The following is a 27,617-nucleotide window of genomic DNA, read 5'->3' on the forward strand; positions in this document are numbered from 1 at the left end:
TGAAGCAAGCTAAAATTCTTGGGTTTATTTTATCAAATCCTCACATTGCCTGAAATGAGCAGGAGTCCTGGCTGCCCAGGTGTGAGCAGTCCCTGGTGCAGCACTGAGCAGCTTTGGCAGTTGTGAGGGAGGAAAAGGATGTGTGGAAAAGACACTTTTTCTGTTTTTTCTGGTGTGTTAGAGTCGCTGGAGTTCCAGTGGTGTGATTTTAGCTGTGATATGATGGCACCACAATTATTAGGTATCAGTTACCAACAGCATCCTCAAATGTCCCAGGCCTCTGAGTTGTGCTGTGACTTCATTAAGAGAGGCCAAAGCTCTGGGAAAATGCCATGGATGAAATTATCTGTGGAATTTCTGTACTGAGGGTGGTCCCTGCCATCCTAATGTCACAGCAGGTAAGGGGACAGGACAGAGCTGGGGAAGGTTTCTTGCCCTCTGTTTTGTAGGAGAGATTAGAGATGTCCTGAGCCAGTCAGTGCTGGTAGAAGGGCCCTTGTGAGCACAGGGACAGAGCCCCATTCCCGAAATCCATGTGCCTGCAGCACAAACCCCCAAACTGAAGAAAACAACAAAGGCCAAACAGGATCATTTAATAAGTTCTGAATGGGACCCTCCACCTCCAGGGTCTTTGAACCCCAGGAAGGACCAACACCTCCACTCAGAGGGGCTGAGCAGGCACAGGACATCTCTGATCCCTGACACCACCAAAACCTCCTGTGCTGAGACCTCCCTGGCTCTCCCTGGGACTGGCACCTGTGTGGGTACAATGGCTGGGGGCAGAGGCTCTTCCCACCTCTATGTTTATCTGCTCTTAGTGTCCCAAATGTGCCAGGAGCCAAACTGTACGATGAAATGGCATTAAAACATTTCTTGCTGGAAATAACTGATTTGCCAGCATAACTGCTGATTTCCTTAGAAGCCCAGCTGGCTTCAAAGGTTCTATTTTGCTGAACCTTTCTTTGCCATGTTGATGAGCTTTGGACTCTTTATGAAAGCAGATAAAGTTCAAAGGAAGCCACTTAGAGCTGTCAATTCTTGTGCTGGGAACTTAATTGGAGAAGTGCAAAGTCCTGGCATGCAAATTCTCATTGCTTTTGTACCCGTCAAAGTAAGTTACAGTAAATGTCCCACGCTCTGTCACCGCTTGATCTCTGCTATGGGCATTCAAACCCATCACTGGGTTTGGACTCCTGGGTTCTAACTGAACCCCTGGCAGGGCTGATTCCAGGTCTGCAGCAGGGCAGGAATGCTGTTTGCAGCTGGACACAGATGTTCCCAAGGGGAGATGGAGAGCCCTTTGTGCTGGTCCCTTCCAGTACCTGAAGGGAGCCCACAAAAAGACAGAGAGGGACTTTTTATGAGCTTGTAGTGACAGGATGAGGGAGAATGGATCCAAACTGAGAGCAAGCAGGTTAGATGGTACATGAGGAGGACAGTGTTCCCTCATGGGGGGAGGTGCTGGCACAGAGCAGCTGTGGCTGCAGCATCCCTGGCAGTGCCCAAGGCCAGCTTGGACTTGGAGCAGCCTGGGACAGTGGAAGGTGTCCCTGCCCGTGGCAGGGGTGAACGAGATGTGCTTTAAGGTCCCCTCCAGCCCAAACCATTCCGCGGTTTTAGGGACACCCGCAGCGCTTTGCGGAGGGCCAGGGCCCGGCCGCTGCGGGCAGCGTGACGTCACGCGCGGCACCTGTGCCGTCAGAGCCGCGTGACGTCACGGCGCGGGCGGGGCGGCGCAGGGAGGGGGCGGCAGGTGGCGCGCACGGCCGGGCAGGGCTGGGAATGGCAGCGGGCTGGCAATGGGGCGGGATGGACGGGGCGGGCGGGCGGCCCCGCGCTCCGGCTGACAGCGGCGGCCCGGCCCGGCCCTGCCCTCCCGGCGCGGCGCGGCGGGACTTGTAGTGCGCGGCGGGCGGAGGCGGCCGGGCCGGCCCCGGGCGGACTACAAGTCCCAGGCGGGGCGGGCGGCGCTGTGTGTGAGCCGAGCCAGCGGCGCGGAGCGGGGCGGGCGGCGCGGCGGGGCTCGCTCGGCGCCGCAGCCGTAACCTCCCGTCTCTCCCTCTCGCAGCGGCCGCGGCGACGATGCAGGCGGAGTCGGGGATCGTGCCGGACTTCGAGGTGGGCGAGGAGTTCCACGAGGAGCCCAAGACGTACTACGAGCTGAAGAGCCAGCCCCTCAAGAGCAGGTGGGGCGCGGGTCCCGGGCGGGCGCGGGCGCGGAGCATCCCCCGGCCGGCGCTGCGCAGCGGGGCGGCCGCCGAGCGCTCCGTGCCATAATAGCGGCGTTGTTGGCGGAGGGCGGGCTGGGCCCGCGTTATGTAAAGGGCATTGTTGGCCGTGCGGGCCCGGCTGTCAGCCGGGGCAGCCCCGCAGGGAGCGGGGGCGAGGCCGGGGCCGCGCCTGCCCCGCTGAGCGCCGCGGCCGAGAGCCCGTCCGAGCGCGGAGCTGCCGAGGGTCTGGTAGCTGCAAGGTCTTGTAGCGCCTAAGGTTGTTCTGGATTGTTTGGCTTTTGGTTGTTTGTTTGGTTTATTTTCGTGTGTGTTTCTTTTTCTTTTTCGAGCCTCAGCGGGTTTGTTACTTGCTTGGGGACTGAAAACTTTTGCTAGGTAGGTCACTTTCTTCCTAGAGTGGTTCTTCCCTGAAATAGACTCTGTTTGCTTATCTGGAGCGGCTGCATCGCGTAGATACGCTCTGTAAAGGGAAATAAGGCGGTCCGTGTGTGTTTCCCTCCCTTGAGGGCTGTTAGCGACCCGTTGTCCGTCCTACTGCTGGAAGAAGAAAGTCAGTGCTCTCCTGCGCCTTGAGCATCCTCCTTGTCAGTTATGGCACGTTTCTCCCTCTGGTTTTTCATTCAAGGAACCCTCCATTTCACCTCAACACTCTCCTTAGCAGCACTCTGCTGAATATAAGGTCATTGCTGCAAGTGTATTGTGTTTGTAATCAGGTCTCTTGCTAGCCTGTCTCTATGTTCACATTTTAGGTTTGAACACTGCTCTGTATCTGTGTGTAGTGGAAAAATAAATAAGAATGTAAGTGTTAAAAAAAAGAAGTGCTAGAATGAGCTTGGATTATACAGCCTGTCAGACAAACTTCAAAGTAAATAAATGACTTTTTGATCATTTTCTGAATGTTTCAGAAACACTGAAAATTTGCAGTAAAAGGTGTTAAAAATTCTGTTGCTGTGACAAGGGCTGACAGATGTGGGGCCACCTCCCGTGGCCTGTCTTCACAGCAGCCCTGCCTCACACTGTACCCCTGGTCTGGCTCAGAAATGGTGCAGGTAGTGCTGGTGATGTGCAGCCTGACAGGCCATCCAACCAAACTGAAGTCTCCAGAACTCCTTTGCTCCCTAAGGTTATGCAGGGAAATTGCCATTAGCCAGGTAATTATCTGAGAGCCAGGCTAATGTGCAGAGCAGATGGGGTTCACCAGCACTGATGGGTTCCAGCTGTGATGGAGGCAGCTGGGAGACACACAGGGCTTTCAGGTTTAGTGCTTGTGTTGCCAGTGGAGTGCAGCAGTCATGAGTGCTGTGCTGTGGCCCAGTAGCCCTGTTTGTACCAGCTGTGTGCAGGAGTTGTCCCTTTGTGGCTGTCCTCTCTGTAGTCAGCAGTTTGTCCGTGCTTTCCTGGTGTGAGCGTGGATAGCAGGTCTGCATTTGACATTGCACAGATGCTGCAACCGCTTTTGATTCCTGTGACTTGGTGCTTTGGGACCCAAATGCAGCCTTGCGTTGTTCACCTCTCTCAGGGAGGAGTGAATAAACTCTCTAATGAAACACTGGAGTATTTTACCGTCTTCTAAATGTTGTCACTTCAAACTTCCCTGGAGTGAATTTCCCCAGTTCATCCTTACCTGATATTCCTGCAGAGACAGCACTGCCCACCCTTTGGGCTTAAAGGGGTCTGTCATCCTGACATCCTGGTGGTGCCTCGGCCCAACATCTGCCCTGATGCTGTCCTCCAGGACAGCTTTTGGAGCAGTGACCAGCTCGTCCCAGCCTGCCTCGTGTCCCTCCACATGTAGCCATGTGTGAGAGAAGAGGCAGCCCCGAGGGTGGAATAACAATCCACGGTTTTTCTGACAGATAGTGAGCTGTCATGTTAACCTCAGTGTGGAGCCTGCCCAGCTCACGTACCGCTTGTACCTCGAGGGAGAGTCTCAGCTGTCTTCCTGGTATTGTGGGAGATGAAGATGCAAAGGAGTCAGGGGCTCTGCCAGGTCTGTATAAACCTGTCCCTGGAGCCAGGCTGATAAAACTTGATGATAACAGGAGGCAGAAGTTGCTCCCAAACCTGTTTGTTTCATGATCATATCTCAGAGGACTTCTGTAGTCCTTCAGCTTTGCTCGGGCCTGGAACCAGTCTGACTGATGATTATCGAGGGTATCAGCATCACCCTGCTGCTTTCTCCTGTGGATGTAAATCAGGAGTAATTGCATAGCAGTGAGTGGAGTAGCAGCCGGTCAGCGTGGTGTAGTTGTGGGACTGTGGCCATGGGAATTGCTTTCTTACCCTCTCCGCAGCCTGGCTCTGGAAGGGTGCCTGGGGAGCAGGCAAACCAGAGCTGATGTGAGGAGCTGAGTCTAAACAGCAATCTGCTCTTTTCCCTGGTGAGAACTGCTGATTTCCTAGCAACATTCAGGGCTTTCTCTGATCTTTTTAACCATAAGAGTTGAGAAGCATCCTTGGCTTACTCATAGCAGCTGAAATTGTGAGTACAGAGAAAATTTCATCCTGCTCAGAAATAGGTAAGAATGTCAGTGCTCTGAACCAAGAAGAAACAGTTTTGTTGACCATTTTAGCTCAGCCCTGCTGATACTGCCATCCTTCTCTCAGTGAAACTCTCCTATTTGCTTCCTCCCAGATTGCTTGTTTTCCAATATGTGACATCCAGTTAAAGATTTCTCCTTTCCAGTGTGCCTTCACAGTTACTCCATCCCTGTTTCATAATTCAAGTCTGCAATCCAAAGCTGCAAGGGGTCCAATAATAAAAGCTTTTTGCAGTAAATACTGTACTAACTTAGGCCAAGCCACAATTGAGTGCTAGAGGCCAAGTTAAAATGTAAGCCCAGCAAAAGCTTTAATCACAGGGGGTGGAGAGGATACATGGGGCTGAGATGGATCAGTCAAACCCATACTTCCCAAACCCTCCCGACTCATGAGAAGTTGGATCCTTGGGCAAAGTAATACCTACATTCATGGGATCTCTGGAATTTGCCATGGTCAAATGTCTTTGAAAACTGAGATGATGTTTCAGTTGCTTTGGTTTCTCCAGAGTCACTTCTCTCTGTGGGAGGAAAATGGGCTTTCAGGCTACCCAGTAAGACAATGAGATCTATTTTTTTCCCCCTTATATTCATATTTTATTCCTCTCCTGCCATATTCACGAAGTATAATAGTTTTAATCTACAAGTACATACACTTAAATATGTATGTGTTTATGTAATGAACAAGCAAATAAGATTTGTTTCCTGGTACAAGCAGTGTACAGTGAAACTGATGGAGTTTTATTACTAAAAGTGAACACAGGTCCTGACGTGTCTGCATGCAGTCAGCAGGGCACTGGAGGATTGAGTTACATCTTGAATGTGGACACTTGAAATCATTTTGCAATGTTTTGGATGTCAAACTGGTATCTGGAGGTAAAGGCAGTACAGCCTGCCATTGCACAGGGCACTCTAAACCGACCCAGGTGTGGCAAATGCAGAAAAATTTTCTATATTAAGTTGATTTTCTCTGTATTTTTTTTGTTGTCTGCAGTGTTTCCATTTGGACGGTCTGTGTGACATGGCAAGCACCAGCAAATTATTGTCAGCTGTTGTGATTTACTGCCATGCTCTTAATAGAACCTGCAGATAAATTACTGCTCTTTGTGCCCTTTTCTGTTGGCTATGTTTTCAGACTGGTTAAAAAGCACCTGAATGATGCAGTTACTGAAGTATTTTTAGTGGAAGAAAATATTAGGAAATGCATTTAATTTGCATGATAGTTTCTTAGGAGGCTTATTTTTGTTTTATGAGCAATAACATAGGGATGTAGAGTTTGTCATTATTAAAGCAGTGATGTCTTTATAAAATTCTCTTCATTCCTGCTGTCCAAAAACCTTTTCCTTTGTGCAAACCTTCAATATTTTACTCATATCAGCTGGTGCCTCATCTCTCTCCAGTTAGGATCTTCTGTAAAGCATTCCTTTTTTGCTTTTTTCTCTTATCTGCTCAATGTTGCAGTTTTCATTTAGTTAAAGCTTCCCTTTTAGTACACAGTGATCATTGAGAAAATATTAATTTCACCATATAGACACATGTTTTTAAAATGTGTGCTTACTCTGGAGCCAGAGAGGACTCTTCTGAAGTGCCCTAGTGCCTTAGCCTGCAGATGATCAAATTTAATTTTGTAAATGAACTTTGCAGCGTGATTGAATTTGAACTTGATTACATTAGGCTTAACATTGAGTTTGTGCCTTATTGGAGGTAGTCTTTTCATATTACTGCTATTTATGGATCTTGTTCAAGTGTTTTATATTCTGGTTGGGTTCTGCAATGCAGTTTGTTCAAGCTACTGCTTATATCTGTTCCAGTTGTGCAAGAAGTGGAAAATATCCTTTATTTAGAACAGGTCACATGTTCTTGCATCCAGGAACCGTGTCTCAGTGTGATTAAAAAAAAAAATCAAAATGTATCTTGGAGGAACAGATTTAAAAAGTTCCTGAAATATTTTTCCGTCTGTTACAGAGGAACATTACATATTTTAAACTAAAAGGTAATAATAGCTGAGCTGGAAGTGCTACGTAGGCCAGCACTGCCTGAAATCAGTGGTAAAAGTCTGAACCGACGTCAGTGGGAGTAGAGCTAAGCCAGAAGTATGTCTCTGAAATCTCTCCGGTAACATTTTTGTGACTGAGTCAATAATTCCATGTTTATTCTGCACCTCAAATTCGCTGCTCTGGGAAGGAAACCCTCACCACAGCTTCTTGTACTTTTTTTATTTTTGAAAACAGTCTTAAAAGGAAAGGCTGCTGTTGGAGTGTCTGTGGTATAAACATGTGGAGACAATAAGTGGTATTTCCGTATATTTCTTTACACAGGGAGCCGGTGCTGCTCCCTGTCTGCAGCACAGCATTTGCCATGGTGAGAGATCCTGAGTGACCTTTTCTCTCCTGCTAAACTCTCACTCTGTTATTTGCAGTAGGCCTTTGCTATTTAGCAAGGAAACAGAAATAGCCCATGAAATTCAGTTCAGCATTTGCTTTGATACGAACTATTGAGCGTCACCTTTTTGCTTCCCTGGCCTGCTTTCCTCGGGAGGATTTTGTGTGGCTGCCAAGCTGATCAGAGAGGGCACAGATATTTTGAGGCTGAGCTGGCTGCACTGACTGTGCATTTTAGCAAGCACATGTGTTTGCTTTTTATTTATCAAACTGCTGGCTGCATTAGTTGTGTACAAGTACATATGCATTCTGCTTGAAATAAATCCATACTTTTCTGGTGAGCTGGAAACTTCCCTAGCTGGCTGCTGTTGGTTTGCAGATTCCAGGTGATAATTTGAATCAATGTATTGTTTCTTAAAAGGCTGAGAATAAGCCTGTGCAGCCCTGCTGATGGAGAGCTGGGCTGCCCCTGGTACTGCTCATTTCCCCACACAGAGTGGAGGTCATTTCACAAGCTTCTGGTATAGAATTTGTGAGGCTGCTGTGAATCTGTCCACTGTCATTAACAAGTAATTGCAGAGCCTCTTGTGCACTGTGTATGTTTTTATTTGGCACTTAGGGCAATGTATCAGAGTCCTTCCCTGCGCGGTGGTAGGCAGCATGACTAATTCCTGCTGTACAGCCCGGTCAGGATCTAGAAGAAAACTGGAAGTGAGAGCAGAAGAGATTTGCAGATGTACTATTTTGCAAGCAAATTCAGCCTCTTAAACATGTTCTCTGATTAAAAGTTGATTGGGAAAAAATCAGTACAACTGCTTAAAAATGAGGGTACAGGAGAAACCTGTTCTGACACTTAACGATGCTGTCCTGTTTCTGTGTTTGCTTTTAAAAGCAACATGCTTTAAGACTTGAAAAATGAAACAAAAGGAGTAATTTTCTGTTTACTTTTCTGCTAAAAAAATTGAAATTGTGTGTTGGCTGTTAATTGTGTTCTGTGAACAATCTGCTGTTTCAGTGTTGGGAACAAAATGAGAGTCCAACTTCCATTAAGCTGGTCAGGCTCTTGGCCATTATTGTCTGTCTCGTTCTATTTTGGATTCAAAAAGTTTTTGAAATACACAGGCTGTAACATTTTTGCTTGGAAAAATTAACTGTCTTTTAATATAATTTTTTGCTGGAACAAAGACAACATGATTAAGCAGCCTGGCATGGCAGATTTTGCTGGACAGTTAACTGTTGCATCACTATCATATTATACAGGAACTGTGATGATTTATTTTTTATAATCTCTAGTTAAACATAACAGCACCACTGATGGCTTGTGTGTAATTTTACACTTCATTTCGTACTGGTGAAAAAAAAAAAACAGCGCAGGAAAATGAATTTTATTGCATATTCACAATATAACTATGCCACTGCTTTATCTGCAGCAGCTGTGAAAAACCTGATGCTGTTTTGAGTGTCAAGATTGAAATATTCAGGTTCATTGGAGCCAAAGTCTTGGAAGAGGTCGTCCTGTTTTGCAGTCCATCTGAGGCAGAAGTTAAGTGCAGGTTTCAGTGTTAGGCACCCCAAGGCTCTGCCTGCTGTGGGTGGCCACTAACAGTTTTGGGTGCCTTTTGAAAGGCTCTGTCTCAGTGTCTTTGCCCAGAAATTGAGCTTGTGACTTGCATAGGCTTTAGTCCCTGCTGCCTGTGGGTTCACATGAGAATAGGTGTTTCAGAGAGGCCACAGTAGTGTCCAAGTGAAACAGGATAGTGTGGGTATCGCTGGTACAGGCACAAAAAAGGTGACAATTACTAAGGAGGGCTTGGACTACAACTCTCACCTAATACTTCAACACTAACAGTGCCCTTGGATGGAGCTCACTTTTTCTGGTAACATCCCTGCTGCAAGGCCTGCTGTAATGTTTGTGTTAGCAGCTTTCTGCCAAGCATGCAAGCCAGGGGCTGGTGGTTTTTAGCTTTTTTCTTCAGTGGTAAGTGATTATGTAGAAATACTCTCTGTAGACTCCCCCCACCCTGACCTGCTGCTCGCAGCTGCTGCATGGACTGGACTGGCAGGTTGAAGGGCAAAATTGTGTTGCTGTGATATATAATTACTTCTTCCAGCATGAGCCAACAGAGCAGCTTGCTGTGATGATTGTTACGTGTACTGCTATGTAAAACAGAATGCAAGTGTAATGTGGGGTTCGGGCTAGTATTTTAATGTTGTAATTAGCAGCCTCTAACCGTAAACAAGTTTTTTTTTAAATCAGTTCCCATGAAGATTATTCCTTTACAATGCAGGCAGACATACATTTGCAGATGTGGGGTTTATGGATTCTGTGTTCCGTGCAGAAATGAACATCAAGAACAAACAAGTGCCTTTTTTTCAGACCCTTTTTCTCTTACTCTAGAGCACCTCAGGTGCAGTGTCAGGTGGCTGGAGCCCAGTCCTGCAGTTGGTATTTCATAGGGATATTACAACTCAGGGAAACAGTTGCTTTGGGGACGATGCTGCAGCTGCTGCCTCTGGGAAGACTTGGATTCATCCTCCTCAACTGCTCCCCAAAAAATACTGATCTAAATTCACAGGTACGTTGCACCTTCCTTTGTGCTGCTCTTCTGGCAGAAAATGGGCATAAACCCACCTGAACCTGCTGTTTGGGCTGGTGTAACCAGGGAGAGCATGTTGGGGGTCTGGTCTTCTCAGACCACCCTGTGAGGCTGCTTCTGAGGAGAGCACTGAAGTCTTGGAGAGTTGGAAGGATGTCTGTGTCTGTTTAAACCTACAAAAGCAATCCCTGTGTGCAAGGATTACGTGCCTGGCTTGGCCTACTGTTTCATTAAAGAATTTATTGGGGTGAATTCTGAGAAAATCCGGGTGAATATTGGTATTTTGGGTTCCTGGAAAGATGTTGATAATCTCTGAGATGCTTAGGTGTCTTAGGAATCTTGCCAGTTTTAATGTGTTTAAAGCAGCATGATGATAACATAGTATATTGTTAAAGCTTTGCCTGTAACCCAAATGCTGAGATGCTGTCTTGGTTCTTTGCAAATATGTGACAGCACAAACTGCTGGAGGAATGGGGGAAACAAGTAGGGCAGGGGAGTTGGGGTCTGGAGGTGGGAGAAAAGTAGCAAGAAGTGGGAACAACCAGAATGTCCCAAGTGAAGGATGCTTTGTAGGATGGAGACTGGAGCAAGCAATGATTGTTACTAATCTTACTGCCAGCTGTCCTGTTGTAACATATAAACACATAAAACAGGAACTGCTTCGATCCTCTCTGGAAGAGAAGCAGCCAGCTAGGAAACTTGGGCAGGAGGTACTGTTTCAGCGTGAGAAGATGGGAGCAGACTTAGGAAGCTGTCAGATGGTGAGAAATTGGGAATATGGGCAAGGGGAACATGTGGTTCTGGGGCTTCAAACTGGGAGGTCGGAATAATGCCATAGAAGTGGAAAAGGATCTGAGTGGGAGAGCCTAGCTGAGCATGTTTTGTGCACATGTACTATTTCCTTTCAGAGTTCTTTGGGTTTTTATCTAAATAAAAGAGAAAGCTTGTATAAAGTATGACTTTGGAAATGCTTTTTCTGGATGTGTTGCTGCATGGTAATATGCATCTGTAAAGCCAAATTAGGAATACAAGCCCTTTCTGTAATGTTTGTGAACTTCGGTCTGGATAAAAGTTGCAACCTGAGAGAGTGAAATCAGAATGGAATTGACATGCAGGAGGGAATGATCTTAGAGAAAAGCAAAGGGAAAAAAATTAGGGGCTGTTCATTGGAAGCTGGAAGGAGTTCAGGGGCCTGTGGGTCTCTTGCAGTGTGTCCCTTGGATGCCATTAACTACTGTGTTTGGGTTTCTGCTCAGTCTAGCAAGCTTTATTTTATTTGTAGCAAATATTTACAACTCTGCCCAAGCTCAGCCAGCTAAATGCACATTCCAGCTGTCAGTCTGTCTAGTGAAGCCACAAGCACGGTTCACAAGAGCTGTTGGGATCCTTTATTTATTTACTGCTGTTGTATCACGAAGGTTGCTATCAGATAAATAATTATTCCACCCTTGGAGAAGGTACATTGTAAATCTGCTAAGCTGCTCCTTTGTTTGTTAGGCTTGTGCATAATGAGTTTGGAATTTAAGATGAGTAGTGTGCTGTGCAAAGTGCTCATTTTGTGACCTCATCTCAGCTGGGCTGGCCTGCCCCTCCACCTGTCACATCCTGTGGGACACTCGGGGCTGTGTTCATGAGGGGAGCTCCGGGTTAGCCTTGCGTCACCTCATTTCTGTGCCTTCTGCTGCCTAGTGGAATTTAAAAAAAACCCACAAGGTGGGTGTCTGGGTTCCTCAAAGAACTCAGGGTGGCTTCAAAGTGAGCTGGTGAGCACTGGCCTGGATCTGGGGAATGCTGAGCTGGCCAGGGCAGGCTGTGAGAGGCTGCTGAGCTGAGTTGGGTGTCAGGTCCAGTGGAGTTGTTGCTAAACCCTCCTTGGAGTGACATGCCCAGGGCAGGTGTGCTCTGACAGAAATGAGGAAGAGCAGGTAGTATGACATCCCCCCAGCTTTGTCCACTCAGCACATAGAAGTTTTGAGTTCCCGTCCTGACTGTGACTCAAGACACAGGATTTTAAGTGCCCACTGTCCTTGGGAGTGCCCAAACATAAACCATGGACTTTGTGAGGTGTCTTTTTTTTGCAGAAGCTACTCCATTTTGCATTGTATAGTGTTGTTTGAGCCTGGTAGGGGCAGGAGTGACTTGGTGTAACACAAGGGGGAGAATATTTGCATTGGATGTTCTGACTTTGCTCCTGAAAATAATTACTGGTACAAAGTGGAACAGCTCCACCAGTAAGCAAAATTGGCTCAGAAATGGTTTTCAGCTCCATCTAAAAGGTAGTTGTCCAGATTTCTGTGCTTGAGGTCACAGCATGACATATGGGGACCTGCTCAAAGTAAGAGTGGTGATATATTAGGCAGAGAGGGTTGGATGAAGGGAGGGAGTCCTGAAATGTTGCAGGAAGGTAAGGAAGTTGAAGGGTGGTGTGGGCTCTGATACCCAAAAGGCCTCTCAGAGTGCTGGGTGTTGGTGAAGCAGCTTCAGGCAAAGGTGGGTATTAAGAGTGACGACAAACATACGTTAGTTCTTAGGAGTGCTTAATTTTTTAGGAATGTGAAGTCATTTGTGGTACAGCAAAAGGAGCTTGAATCTGTGTAGAAACAAGTTACAAAGGAGTAAGGTGAGTAAGGCAGGAGCTGAATTAAGATTGTGTCTGTATCACAAACTTGTTTTTTAATATAGCCGGTTGCACAATTTACAGTTTCAATCTAATTGCAAAACTACTGTGCAAGTGATAATTTGGTTCCCAGCTAATGCAACTTTTGATACTGTACAAAGCTGTGGGGGCTGTTAGCCGTGAAGATGCTGTGGGCCAGCAAAGACTTTGTGTTTTTCAAGTGTGTCCAGTAATGTAGAAAAGTGTGAAATGGGTCTGCCTGTTATGAGGCTCTTAAAGATGCTGGAGCTGCCCCTACAACAAAACCAGGGCTGGCTGGAAGGGGCCTGTGGCTGCTGCTGGACATTTTCAGAGCTGGAGAGGAGGTCTTCCTTGCAGCTTTTTTGGTATTTCCCAAGGAATTGGCTGCCCTACCTTTACAGCAGCCTCCTGCTTTCTGGGAGAGATCCCTCCGAGCAGGCAGTAATTGCTGTCTTTCCAAAGCAGTCCTCTTTTGTGGAGGAGTCATAATTATCCCTCACTTAGCCTTTCTAATGAAGGTGCTTGTAAGAGTTGTGCTGGGGTGCGAAGATGTCCATAAGGCAAAGTTTCCCTCTCTGTGCCTGCAGTGGTCTCTTGCCCCAGTCTGGGGCATGTGTTCTTGGTTCTCAGGTGGGATCTTCAGGCACTTGCTCGTTGGAACTGGGGACCATCTGGCTTTTTGCCTTGCAGCACCACTATAAACAGACCTGCAGAGAAACAGGTCCAGTGATCTTGTGTTCCTGAATGCTGAGAGGCACACTGGGCACCAGCTCCACGAAAGGAAGCTGCTGAGAAAAGGCAGCTCTTGCACTGAGCTTCAACCAGGGGCACCTGCTGGTGGCTTTATCAGCTGCTGATCCCACCATTTCCATCCTCAGAGCTTTTCCTGGCAGCCTGGAGAGCTGTTTTAGGAAGGCACAGGGGGCAGCTGGCAGGGTCCTGCTCTCCCCAAGGAGTGCGAGCATCGCTGTGCTGTCGCTGTGCGGCAGGGCTGGGGGTGAGCCCAGCCAGCAGCACTGCATGAGAAAACATGCTAATGATCTAAAGAAAAAATACTTCAGGGGTTTCTTCCTGTGTGAGAAACTCAGTTTAAGTACCGAGTATGCTCACTAAGCCTGTTTTCTCCTCTCAGTTTTGGGGTGTACTCAGCAGGATGGTGCTGGTTTGTGTGATAGCCAGTCCCATCCCCTGCTGTGGGATAGCTCCTGCCCCGTTGCTATGAAACATTTTAGTTAGATGCCATGTAAAAGGGATGAATATCCAGCTCTGACTGCAGAGAGATTTTTTTCATGGCTCATCTCTTGCTGATCAGTTTTTTGATTCTGCCGGTGGTGGATTTGAATGATTTCAGGTGTTGTGTAATTACATAGATGCTTGTTTCCCTATCTGTAATTTAATTCCTTTGCATTGAGATTTATTAAATAGCGCAGCACAGAAAATTGCAGTATCTCTCGTCATCCCTTCTCAGTGGGTTTATTTTCTGTGGCAAGGACTTTCACAGCTCTTGAAATTCTAAATCTGTAATCACTATTTAATCTAAGACAGTTTTCCCTGTATTTAAGAGCTGCAGAATCAGGCTGTGCTTTGGAGAAAATAGCAAATTTGCTAAATTTGGCTGCTTGCAGAGTCATTCAAAGTACATAGGTTGTTCAGCAGGTGCTCTTTGGCTTCTTGTGCTGTAGGGAATGCTGGGTTTTGGAGGTTAAGTGGGTGGGAATGCAGTTCCTCCTTTCTGCATGGAGTGCAGGAAAAATTAAGTGGTTGAACTGCGTGCAGTTTATTTGGTGTTGCTTACAGCTGCAGAGCACCCCTTGGCAGCAGAAAGCAGGGTCCTTTAGAACTGCAAGATTGTATTGATTGTGCTGCATTTCTGCTGGAACAAAAATATAATGGGCTCAGCATTTGCACTTTCCACTTGTGCATTGTTTTCTCTTTATTTTGTGTATTTAGAAAGCGCTATGCTTTGCAGACTGCTGGTTTAGTATTTTCTGTGGAATGAAAACCATCTGGATAATTTAACTGAATTTTATCGAAATTTTTGGGAACAGGCTCTTTTCTGTTTCCTGGCATCTTGTTAGAAAAAGATGAGAATTCGAGTTAAACTTCAGGGAGGTGTCTGACGTGCTGCAATTTTAGAAACAATTTGGGCTTGTTTGAGGTTTTAGAAGCAATTGAAATATTAAAATTATGTATAGTGTCTCCCAAAAGCATTCTTCCTGAGCAAATGCCTGCATAGACTGTCCTCCCCCCTAAATTTACTTTAAAGCCTTGTTGTAGTGGGAGCTGCAAGCTAAGAAAGCATCCAGTGTTCAGGATGAGGCTTCTTTGGAAGAGATCAGACTTAAATGCCAGCTGAAGTTAAGCATATGTTTAAAGATCTGCCTCAATCGGACCTTTGTTCAACACAACACTTCTGTGTAGTCTTTATTTCAGAATCCTAAATAATTCAATTGGTTTTCTACTGGTAGGTTTCATCTTGTTGCAGCCCCAGGCCTGTAACAAACACAGGAGGGATCCACCAAGCCTGAAGCATGTGAGCTGTGCTGCTCAGTACTATTTGTGCTTCAGTTTCAGCTCATGGTTTGAGCTCAAATCCATGTTGTTGGATTGGGAGAAGAGTGTTCAGCATATGGCAAGATCCTAAATCTGATGTACTTTCCAGCCTGACACTGTGATTTTAATATGTTCCACTTTCACTGAAATACTACTTAGAAAAGTGAAAAATCCCGCTAGAAAAAGATAAATTCATAATCGTTTCAACATGAGATGCAGAATTAACTGAATTTTGGTATATAGTCTGTTTAGCAGAGGATGATAAGTATCAGCTGGTTTATATTTTCTTTTGGTTTTTTTTTCCCCAAAGACTTAACTGCCCATTTAGTTTTTGATGTCCTGCTGATAATGTTTGAGATGAGTATTTAGATCTGCACATGCTTTTATCACAGAACAGTTCCTCCAGCCCCCACATGTGTGTTTGCCTGCTGTGACAGGGAGGGCTCGTGTGGCTTCTCTGGAAAAGGAGCTGGATCTGACTACAATTTTCTGGATCCAAAACTGGGTTGTTCTCAAAGCCAGCCACAATGTTAAATCTGATGCTGGGTGTCACAGGGACAGGATCTTAAAGTTTGGAATACACTTGTTTTCAATAGTCTGAAGCTTTTCCCAGTGGCTGGACAGACTCTCAGTCACTGAGGTGACTCCTCTGCAGGTCATCCTGTCCAGCTCCACTGCTCAGAGCCATGTCACGCTGGGTGTTGAGTATCTCCAAAGACAGAGACTTCACAGCTTCTCTGGATGACTTCTTCCAGTACTGATGGACCCTCACAGTGAAAAAAGTGTGGAGCTTTTTTTTTTTTGGTGTTTTGGGTTATTTTTGAGTTCTTCATAAACTGTTTCCTGAGTTCTTTGTCTCAGTGAACACAAGATGGACTATGCAGGAGGCTGCACATCTCCCCAAGCTGCACTCCCTCAGCTATGCTTTTTGAAGTAAAACAAGGGGCTGCATTTCTTATCTAAACTATTGCATTTTGCCCTAAAAACAATCGATTGTACAGGTCAAGCTTAAAACCTGATGAGCAAAACTTCTGCATCCTTGAGTTGTGGCTCAAGGGCTGACAAGTTTTCTTCCTCGTCTTGATTCAGCCCTGTTTGACACAGTTTAGTTTTTAGCTCTGCCATTGCCCTTTGTGGATGGATGCAAAGCACCCTACAACATAACCTTGCATTTAATGAGCAGTTCAGCCTCAGAGCAGAGGTTGTGTCCAGGGCTGCAGAGCTGTGCCTTGGTGTTGTTTGTGCAGAGCACTTGACAGATGCTCATCGCTTGCGATGTTATCTGGACTCTTTAACATGTATAATAATTCCACCAGGCTGTTGACTAAAATATTCCTGTTCTTTGATGCACCAGCACTGACTTGTCTGCTATGAATTCATACACTGAAGTTGAAATTACTTCCAAAATAGTAAACATGAACTTTGGCCATTTCTTGCTCTGGGATAATTCTAGAATCGGTTCCTCAGTGAGCCGTGCACAAAGTGGCTTTCTGAAACTTGTAGCTGTTTCTGTTCATCAGGACAGCATACAATGCACTTTGGCCAAGCTATATTAAATACATATCACATGGAATTGAGCATCTGATCTTTAGCTGGGACTGATCTTGTCTTCACTCTATAGGACCATGCTTCAGTTTCATGCAGATGGTTTTTGGCAGCTTCAAGGGCCAATAAACTGGAGATTTTAAAGAATATGTTCCTTAGCATAAAGAAAATTTTATTGGAATTACTGGAAAAGTTTATTTCAGAGATGTCTTCCAGGATAAAATGAAGTGTAGCAATTAAATAAAAATCTTCAATGACACTGTGAATAACAAGCAAGAATACAGTGCTATGTCCTGCCACAGCAGTTTCACTTGGTTTACTTGGTATCAGCCATCTAAGTGACCATGTTCAGTCTCCAGTCTGTTTTCTGAGGCTGCCTTCATTTCTGTGTATTCTCCAGCTCTGACATGTTTGGATAATTGCAGTTGACTGGCAACAGCAAAAGATCAAATATAGAAAATAAGCCATGTTTACTGTCCCAGACTTCGTTCATTTTGCATTTCCAATAACTGTTGAGAAATAAGCAGAAAGTTACAGATGATCTCCCAAAGCAGCATTTTTTGGGAAGAGACAAGATTTCTTAATGCCATCTAGAAGCTCCAAAGGAACCTGGGACCCTGTAGATTCAGTGGTCCTCCTTACTTCATGATTTATGCAATCCTTTTGGGCTTTTCTTGTGTAGATTGGAGTGTCTGTGGATGGTTAACAGTGAGCAGCAATACCTGTATAAGTCAGGATACTTAGGGCATGGTTAGCTGTTCAGTGCTTTGGTGACAGTTAACACCATGTGAATGCTGAATGTTGGCAGATCTTGATAGCAGTTTTTGCCTCTACCTGTAATTCATGAAGTGAGAGCTCTTTTTACCCATTGCTTTTTGTTGTCCCCCATGTTTATCCCAAGGCTCAGTGGTGTGGATGAGGCAGGTGAGAAGCAGGTGGGGCAGAGGTCTGGACATCTGCTTACAAAGCCATCACAAAATGCCACTTGAGTGGCTCTCTGCAAATGCAAGATTCAGGGTCAGGAGTCCTGTCCCCTGTCATCTGTGTAAAATGTGGGATCCTGGGAGGTCTTAATGTGTGAGCTGCAGCTTGAATAAAGCTCTTGGGGCAGTTTAACTCTGCAATACTTAACTTCAATTAAGTTGTCAAGTTTAGCATTGCTTTAGGCATTAATAGAGTTTTACTCTCACTTAAAAATCTGGTTTAGTAATTAACCTCCATTTTATTCTGGAGTTCAGAAGGTGCTCATTTAGTGCAGCAAATCGAATGTCATGTGAATTAAAACATGAAAGATATGCAGTAATGAGAAACTGAAACAGGGTAGTGCAGAAATTTGATTATATGCAGTTTACAGGGAGCTGAGTTCTTAAGGAGAGGTGTGTTAAAGGCACAGTCTTGCCTCTGCACTTGCAATGTTAAGGGATGTTCTGAATTAAATTGGGAGTTAGTAGTGGAGCTGGTATTCGTCACATTGCACACTGAGTTTTTGTTGCACTGAGGTTTTATTGTACAGCTTTTTCTGAATTCTGGATATGGGATGGCTGTGACTGTGTAACTACCAAAAGGTGTGAGGCATTTGCAGGGGCTGGGAGAGGTGTATAAAGATGAAGATCCCCTTTTCTGTTCTAATGGGAGTCTGAATCCCAACTCCAGCATATTCTGCAGAGTTTATTGTTGGAGAGTGGCGCAGAAGGTGCTACATGAAGGAGAATTACACCTGCAGGCAGCAGAGTTGCTCCACAGAAATTGGCCTGGTCTTTGTGATGTAGTTGGTAGAGCTCTTCATGCTTCTGTGTCTGTATTTTACATCCTACCACAGCCATTAGTGTTATGAAGTCCCCAGCTCCTTTGACAAGGGGACTGTTTAACTATTCCCAGCACTGAGTACAGATGTGTTTAATTTTCTTCAGAAAGTGTCAGTTTATTGCACGTGTGATGGATGGGGTATGTGCCAGCTGTAAGTCCTGCATTTGTCAGGGCTGGACTGCTGGCATCGCACCAGTTCATACAGGCTGACTTGCCTTTGGATATAAGGTACAGGTCCTCAAACAGCCTAGAAAACTGCGCCAGTTTCTGCTGCCCAAGAGTTTTGGGTGACTGCAAGGACAAAGCACAGGTTTCCCCTTTTATACTGGACATTGCATGCACAAAATCCTAATCACACATCTCTTTCTGGTCTGGGAACCAGAGACTGTGTAACAGGTACAGTTCAGAACATGAACATTTGCAGAGCAATGGTGTCCATCATGCTTTTGCCCTGTAATGTGCATTCTCACGTGAAAGTGGACTTTTACCAGTTCTTTGTCATTGTCTACTTCAGAAAATGTTGGCGGCGAAGATGCAGAAGGCTCAGTGTTTTCCAACCATCTCCTCTCTAACTTAGGTATGTGAAATCAGAGGCTTTGTTTTTGCTGTCATTTGAGTGATTTAAGGTAAAAAACAGCTTCTTATCACTTACTTTTAGCTACTTGATTTCAAGGCAGTAATGTGGGGTAAAAGGTCACCTCACGCGTGTCAGGAGGACTCTGCACTACGTGGGTGTGGTTTTGTGCTACACCTGGTCTCTGCAAGGTATGGCTCTGCTCAGTCCCGGGCTGCTGAATGACTCTAAGGAGAATTGGTTTATCTCACTGATTCAGTGGGAAGGGACTACACATGTTCAAAAATAAAAGGTTTTCTATCTGCTGACAGAACTGACTTGTGCTCTGGCCACGCAGTTACAAGACCCAACCCAAGGGAGGATTGTGAACCAGACTGCAGGCCAGACTCCTCCTGCTGTGGCAGCTTGCAGTTATGCTGGGTTGGATGGAACTTAAAATTGTGTTGCTGACCTTATAAAAACATGTTAGAAATCGTGTGTGAGTTGCATGGTTGCTGGCCTGTGGTTGTTTCTTTGTATTAGGTTGAAATTTGGTGTCTTAAAACCAGCATTCCAGTAGAAAGTGTGGCAAGTACCACACTTACAGCCAGTGGCACCTTCACCAGTGAATCCAGTTTGAGGACTTTGTGTCTGATTCTTGACATATTGAATTTCTGAAATAAACAAGAAGCACATGCCAGTGGTCTGTTAACCTGCCAGGGCTCTCTTCTTGAGCTTTATGCTTACTCCAGGGGAACCATGACCCAAAAATACAGGCTTACTGAGCTAATCATCTTACAGCTCAAGCATAGTTGAGTTAATTCTGTGTAATAATTTACTGCTGTCAGCTCTGCAGCAGGAGTTATCTGTGTGCAAAGTCCTGGTTCACAGCAAATACCACGTAATGCAGGTTAACACTAACCCCTCTGACTACAGACTAAGCTGAACTGTCTTAAAACACGCTGGCTGTTGTCTAACCACACACTTGGCTGCTCTGTCTGCTCTGCTGCTGGATGCTAACTTGTTTAGCCAAGGGATTTTGATATACTGCTGGAGTCTTCCTGCCACCATGGAGGCCTGGAACCGTTTGTGTTGACTGAGGCTGTGATGACCAAGTTGTCCTGTGTTAATCCATTTTCCATGGAAGACAGAAAGTGTAGATAAAGGATGAAATGGGGTTAAATTCTTCCCGTGAGTAGCTGCTGCTGGTAACTGTGGACTAGTTTGACAGGGTTCACATCTGTGTTAACTTTCAGAAGACAACATGAAGCTATTATGCAGTTACTACCCACTCCAGGATCTGCACATCAATTAGGAGAGGCTGCTTACTCATGCTCCTCAAAAGTTGTGCCAAAATAGCTATTACATTATGTCAGAGCCCATATTTTCATCCCTAACAATTAATCAGAATATAAACCTTGTTTCTCCTCGGCAGCTTTGAATATAGACCTACACCTTTGATGCACGGTGCTTTCAGCTGCACTGGCTGAACAGGGCTCCTCTGCTGCTGACACACATCAGGGAAATTGTGATGAAATGTGATATTATTTTGTCAGCAGTATATCTGGGAAGTATATCCAACAACACCGTGTTCTGTAAACAGCTTTAGTTCCATGTGTTATGACTTATCCTACTGTAACACTGTGGGTCCCTGCTCGGGACACAGCATCCCGTGCTGCTGGTAGGTGCTGTGTGAGCATGAGGGGAGGTGGTGGGCTGCTTCACAGCAGCTCTGCCATCTCAGAATAAGACACAAGAAGCAGATGGCTGCAGGGGGAAACAATGAGGCAGAGCTGTCAGCGTGATGGGATGGAGTCCTAGCACACCCACTACCTTGCTGCTGGCAGAACCCTGCTCTGTGTCCTGCCCTGGAGGGAGCTCTTGATGGACTTGGTTGGGGCAGGGACACTTGGAGGTACCTCTAAGGATCTTCTTTTGTGAGTGGGATAAAGCACTGAGCAGGTGTTGTTGGAGAAATGTGGCGTTGTTGGTGACCAGCTTCCAGCTTTCCTTCTTGAGAATCAGGAACCTGGGACTCTGGATGCCAACCCTGTCCTCTGGGGTATTTGTGGTGGTTTATTACAGCCCAGAGATTGATGGCAGCAGGGCCTTGGGCAGGTGTAGGGTCTCAGGTAAGATGTGACATGCCAAGGAAGTAATGCCTGCGGTGAAGTGACAAAACCTGTTGTAATGAAAGCAGAATATTTGCTTTACTGATGCTTCTGGTTTTAGACGTGGAGGAACATGGAGATACATTTGTCTCCTCATTTTCCAGGCTGTCCTTCTGTAAGAGCTGCCTGATAATACTATTCAGGAGCTCCTCTTGTGAGAATATTTGTACTGTGCAGCACAAGGCTTGAATGAGGATTCTATACAGAAAACAGTACCATCATGCTGATGGCCAGACTAAGCTTTGTGCTGTAATTCTTGATCCTAATTCACAACTTTCTGTCTTTTTTGTCGTTTGTCAAATACCTTTAATGCAGAGAACATTATAACTCAGAAAAGATGGTGTGTGATAAAAATAGAAGCACTTGCTCCAGTTCTTCCATATGTTAATGGCTGGATTTTCAGGCAAGAGATTCCAGTAAGGTGTGCCAGCAGTCTGAATACCTGCATGTGCTGTGGCCCTCTTTCCATGAAAAAGCTGTTTGGGTTGGAGACAAGGGTGAGGTCATTGGGAGTTTGGTATCTCTAAATCGGATCCAATTTTGTGTAATTTTATTAGAAGAAATGAAGTACTGTAATTCCTGAGGTATGTGCAAGGTTCTTGCTTTGGAAATTCTGTCTTGCTTCCATTTATTTCTTCTCCATTGTAAAATCGTGAGTGCTTAACTTCAACACACTGGAGGCCATCTGGAAATAGCTGGAGCAGGCTCAATTACACATTACATTTGATAAAAACTTTTCAAAGACCCTTTCTCAGGGGAAGGGTGGAAGCCTGGAAAAAACTTCAATAGGAAAAACAGACACAGATTAGGGTTCAATAAATAGGAAATTATGGTAATGTTTTCATTCAAAGAAAATGCACAGGCAGAGATATGAGATGATGATTGAATACAAATGTTGAACCATCAAAGTGGTCCCTTGCCAGTGGCTGTTCTCTTGGTTTATTCTTTCTTCTACCACCGAATATACACCACTTAAAGATGCAAACCACTTTTCCATCATTTCACGAGTTACCTACCTGGATTAAAATAAAAGTAAACTTATTAAATTAAATAATACAGGCATGTAGGGAAAGTAATAATCTTAAGCAGGTAGTTAACACATGGATTTGGTTGTTTGGGAGGCTGTGGAGGTAGATTGTACTGAAAGTCTCAAAAAGATTGAGCAGTTTCATGGACAAACCAGACAGAGGGCAGCTGGACTGGGGTTGCTCTGTCCCTCAGTTAATGGCTGTGGATGCTGGGTGGGAGCAGAGCACAGAGAGTAGCTGGACTTGTGCCCTTTCCCAGTGGGGACAGGGTGCTGAACAGGACAGAGTGTGACTCTGCCTCTGCCATGCCCTTGGCCAGCACCTGGGGTCTGGGTAGCACTCAGCCAAGCTCTGGCAGGTTGGATGTCTCGTTCCTTCTTTCTCTTGTTGTTTCCAACCCAGGAACAGCTCGTCAAAGTGTGGACTAATGAATCATTGCAAGTGCTTGATGTGTTGGCAGCTCCTTGCCACCCAGCTTCACACTCTGTTCTGCTGCCGTAATTTTAAGAAACTATTGGAACAGTGCCCTCCTCCCCCAAAAAAAGTCTATCCAGAGATCTGGGAAGTAATGTATGCAGCCCTCCCCCAGTTTATTTGTACCAAGCCATTTGGGTAGGCCTTGGTGTTAGTTTTAGCAGCAGAGCAGGTTCTAGTCAAGGAATCAAAATCTTGGATATAGTTTACCCTGAGAAGGTAATTGAGTAAGTTATTCTAGTATTGGTGAAAACAAACTCATCTGAGTTGGGAGAATCCAGTCCAAGACACCAAAATCTCCCAAGTCCATAAGAAAGAGTTTTGCATTACATGGGGTATTAGTCATTATCCTGTCAGTTATGTTTGGTAGTTTGATTTAGAATTTATGTAGCAGTCTCTCACGCCAAGCTGTGTTCTCTGTTCATCTTTGCATGTACAGGAGACTTGTTTGTGCTCCCAGTGTCTTAGTTTAGTTCAAAAACTGAAATCTGTACTTTCATCAGCTATTTGTCATATTTTATTTGACTCACAAAGTCCATATCATGATGTACTTCAGTGTACATGCTAAAACAATTTAGTCCCGTGTTTCTAAAAGTTCTGGGGAGCAGATGCCTTGTGAGAGGGACCTGCTTCCCGTGGCTTTGCTGTGGGGTCAGTAGGTTGTATTTGTGCTTTCAGCAGAGAAGAAATAGGGAGTTATGGAAGTCTGTGGTCTTCTCCTGACTGGGTACTCAATGAATCTTTGGGTTTTCATCCCACATCCCTGTAACAGGGACCTTTTGACCTTTTGCTTTCTGAAGCAAACCACAAGTCACATTGCAGGTGAGCCTGGCCAGGGGAAGAGTTTCCATTTTAGAGAGGGGTGAAATCAGGGACAGTGTTTCATCTGGAAGTTGGGAATTGGGCCTTTCCTTCAAATCCAGAGGAAAAGTCCCCTTCTCCAAAAGCTTAAACCCTTTTCCAGTATTTGAAAAGTTGCCTGCTCGCCTCTGCTAGTGTTCCTGCCTTTTATTTTCCTCCATTTCTGCAGTGTCAGGAAGAAAAAATAAATCTGTAATCCAAGTAACATCCTAAATATAGAAGTGCTAGTTTACAAATGAGAAGTCTTTCTGATGGCTTCAAAATGGTTTTGTAATAAAAGGAAATGTATTTGACACTGCCAGAATTTACAGTCCCACCAGAGACTTGTGAAAGAACTGCTATACCAAACAGCCTGGGCTGGAATGGAGCTTGTTGACACGTAGGGGTTACTGAAGGGTATTTCTGGCTGTTGCCATGAGGATGGCTTAGCAAGAAAAAATACCTTCTCTGCAACTACTGTAGGGCCTGCCTGTACCATCAGCTTTAAGAAAAAGTATTTTAATGGATGGTGGTTAAAGGGGGAGGCTGCTTTTCAAAATTGGTACCAAGATATGGCCCCTGAGAGCCAAGAGGAAGGGGTTCTGAGCAAATCTGGTGTGGGTGGTACCATCTAATACTGCTTTTGGCAGTTTAACCAAGTGAAAAACAGTTTTTCTGGAGTCTCTGAAACTTCTGGCTTTATTTTTTTTTTCTTCTTCTCTTTCTTTCTCCAAAATCTTTCGAACTTTGAGTCACCCATGTGTCCAGTTATAATTGCAGGAAGGTGTCACAGTGGTCTTCAGGTGCTGTCAAGCACAGAGACCATACTCAGCTGTTTGATGAGATTTCTGCTGTGGGTTTAGAGGTGAATGGTCTTATTCCATTTGACAGCAATTATTTGCAGCTGCATCCAGGGGTCCAGTTCTGTTTGGCACTTAGAGGCATAACCACAAAGGAGTTAGCAAAAAGGGGTAGTTTGCCATGGTTTCTGCTTGGTCTACCTTTGGAGGCACTGTCAGTGTGTTGGGGAGAGAGGAACCTTCTACCCAGCTTCTGAGAGTGTCCAAAAATAAAATGGGAGGACTTAAAAAAGTGGCTGATGATAGAAGAGAATAAATAGTCTGTAATGAACTTTTGCCCTATCAAAAGTAGTTTGCAGATGGCTAAAACAAGTATTGGAAGCTTGATCAATATAATTGTCTGTAAAACGGGAGATCTAATGCTTCATTGTCTTCAGATGAAGTTCCTATCTTATTCACTGTCACGCATGAGGTTTGCACTATATTTTCATCTGCAGGCCTCTTAGGGGCTTTATGGCTTTCCTGGGAATCCTGTGTTGCTGCACAATCAGAAAATGGAATGCCATGGTATACTGAACGTTGAGGATTTGCTTAAATGTTTTGCTGGAGATCAGTTCCCCGTGCTGAGTGGCAGCGGTTTAAACAGCAAAACCCCAGTTTTAAAGCCTTAGTTTTCATCCACATTTAGGCCTATGGTTGTATAACCTGTTCCTGTGGGTGCTGGGGCTTTGCTGTGCTTTTTGCTGTGATTTTAACTTGAAGACCTGCTGTCCTCACAGCACTGGCTCTTGTTTGAGTCCGCACTGTGCTGGGGACCATCAGGCTCTGTTCCTCCTTGGTACGCAGTGAAAATACCTCCATGAGCTCTCAGAGATGTTTCAGGTTACATAAACCAGGATTTAAAATAGTATCTTTTTCACAACATTTGGAACACGTGTTCGTGAATATAAATTTTCAGCGCAGTGCCAACAGAGTTAGTTTAACAGATGCAGAACTCTGTTACTAAGTATAGTTTCTGCAGTTATCTCCCCACACAAATTTCTCCCTGGGCATTTGCTATGTGCTTATCAACACTGCAGAAGATCATATGCATGTTCTTTTTTTTCAGAAAACAGTCTGCAAGCTTTCTGCTTTCAGAAGCTATTGAAAGCACGTTCTTCTGAAGCCACATTGAGTTTCGACTGATGAATCAGAATTCTGCATGGAAAGATTTGGGTACAAACACAATAAGAAAATTTAGCAATAATACTTTTTTTTCTTGTGGTTTTTTTTCCCCCCCAATCTTGCTTTCCCTTGGTAAACAGCAACACTTGCTGGCAAGAATGGGAATAACAGATCAATCTGCTTATTTTCAGTTGTCGGATTCGTGTGTGTCAGTCATGCAGCTCTTTTCCAGCTGTTACCCAGTGAGAATTTACCTGCTGGAGAGGAAGATTTAATGACTTGGCAAAAGATCAGACTCCTCCCTCGTGACATGAAGCCCATAACAGAGCTTGATGTCAGTTTCAGGTTTTATTTGAATGAAAGCCGGATTCTTAAGAGTTTTCTCACCAAAATAAAATGCTCTCATGAGTTAGGCAAACGGGATTTGCTCACCAGTAAGCTCCGAAACTATATTTAAAGAAGAAAGAAGGAGTTAATTGACGGTTGCCTGTTCCTCTTTTGCCAAGCAGCAGGACTTTTGTAGGGTGTGAAACTGTGGTTATTAGCCAGGGCCAATGGGGATTGTCTCATTCATTACCATGCACTGTTAAGAGTAACTGTTGGTTGCTCTGTTCAAGCAGTGCCTCTGTTGCCAGTGCTGTCAGGAGATCTGCTTCATTAAAAAAAAACAAAGTCCTGGGCTTGGTATGTTAGTAGCCATTGAAGGGGAACATAAAAGGAATACAATAGGAACAACGTACTGAAAAGAAACACGGCTTTTAAGGTTGTTGAGTGCTTAATTCTTTTGTAATCAAAGAGAATTCAAGTGCCCACACACAGTAAAAATAGGGCTGGGGAAAAGAAAGAATCAAAACTAACAAAAAGGCTTTGGGTTTGCTGAAGTAAAAGCGGAAAAAATAGGAGAAAGTATCAAAACCCCCTAAAACTAATGAATCAAAACAAAAAAGAAAGCCTCTAACCAGACAGAAACCCCACCTTGATTTTGGTGGAGGTTGAGGGACATAACTTGATTTGCTGTGATGTGCTTTTTGTGTCCCATCACATCTGGCAGGTGGCAGTGGAACGTGGAGGTTCTGCATCTGGTGTGAGCACTGCAGAATTACTTGTCTTCTGTCTGCTTTGATGTCCAGTAATTTATCAATGGATATAATTTTAGAGAAACGTTCGTGTTGAGGTTTTACATCTCTATTTTTGTGCGTGTTTTAGGTTTTGTTGTTAAGATTGCATTGTTTCTTGTATGTGGGACAGCACAGTCCTAAATCTCTGGCTGATTAAGGGAAAGAAAAGGGTTTCTATGAAAGTGTGTGGAATGATGTGTGGCTTTGCCTGGGAGAGGGAGCCCTTTGCCTGTGTCCTGTGAACATCACTGCTCTTGGGTTGTTGCTGAGGGATTGTCAGAGTTGGATGTGCTTGGATAACTCTGAGGCAAGTGAGCATCTGCTAGAGTGGACACAGCTCTGTGCTTTGGGAATAGCAGGGGAAAAACCTCCCTAATAACTGTGGTTTGTACTTTCTTTTATTGAACTCGATAATAGCTGTTGTGAAGGTTGTTTCACATGGATTGGTGGTGTGGTCTGCAGTGTCAATTCTCATCTTCCTAATTCAGAGTTCAGTTTGTTGGCACACTGGCTGTGGTAGATCCAACCTCCCTAGTTGTCCCTTCCCCACCCCGGTGGTTTTAATGAAAAATGGATTTTTCAGCAATTTAAAACTACTTCTGTAGGTGCCGTTTCTTTCTGCTCGGCTTTTTCAGGCTTCAACATTTGCGGTGCAAAAAAATCGGTGCTGGGGTGTTTTCAGGATTCCCTAAACAAGGAACTACTGCTCCAGGTCTGCCTCTGAGTGTTACTGGCCCTTTCCTTGCATAAAGACCACCTGTGTGGTTGGATTCTGCGTGGATTCATCTCCTAAAAGTAACTTCAGGGGCTGCTGTTGGGAGAATAAAACATAGCTGGGCCAAGGAATCTGGAGCCTGCTGTCATGTGCTTTACTTGTCTGCACCTGGGGGCAAAACTGATTCCTGAAGTTGTGTAGGACTTCCCCCTTGAAACAGGGAGTAGGAATATGGGGAGGCAAAGGAAAGCTTGGGATTTTCCATATCCTTGTGCTTAATTTAAGACTGTGATTCAGCCAGCCAAGGGAGACAGTTTATCTGTTCAGCTCTGGTACAGGCGTTGCCACTTCTTGTGCCAAATACCTTTAAGGATGGGAAGAGACAACATGGTCCTTCTGGAAACCTGAGAAGAATTTTGGTGGTTAAAAAGAAGTAAAATAAACTTGAATCTTCTGAGTTTGTGCT

At 45.0% G+C, this 27,617-nt stretch overlaps 1 protein-coding gene across 2 annotated transcripts in view; it reads left to right on the forward strand.

Annotated features, from left to right (window-relative positions):
* The first annotated feature begins 1,991 nt into the window (after positions 1–1,991).
* Positions 1,992–27,617, forward strand: part of MITF (melanocyte inducing transcription factor) — a 99,101-nt gene continuing 73,475 nt past the window's right edge. For both annotated transcript variants that reach the window (XM_030956593.1, XM_030956594.1), the window contains exon 1: positions 1,992–2,186. In XM_030956593.1, coding sequence (XP_030812453.1) covers positions 2,083–2,186 — 104 coding nt within the window. In that variant the 5' untranslated portion in view covers positions 1,992–2,082. The remainder of the gene's footprint in view (positions 2,187–27,617) is intronic.

This window comes from Camarhynchus parvulus, chromosome 12, assembly GCF_901933205.1.
Source record: "Camarhynchus parvulus chromosome 12, STF_HiC, whole genome shotgun sequence".
NCBI classification, from domain to species: domain Eukaryota; kingdom Metazoa; phylum Chordata; class Aves; order Passeriformes; family Thraupidae; genus Camarhynchus; species Camarhynchus parvulus.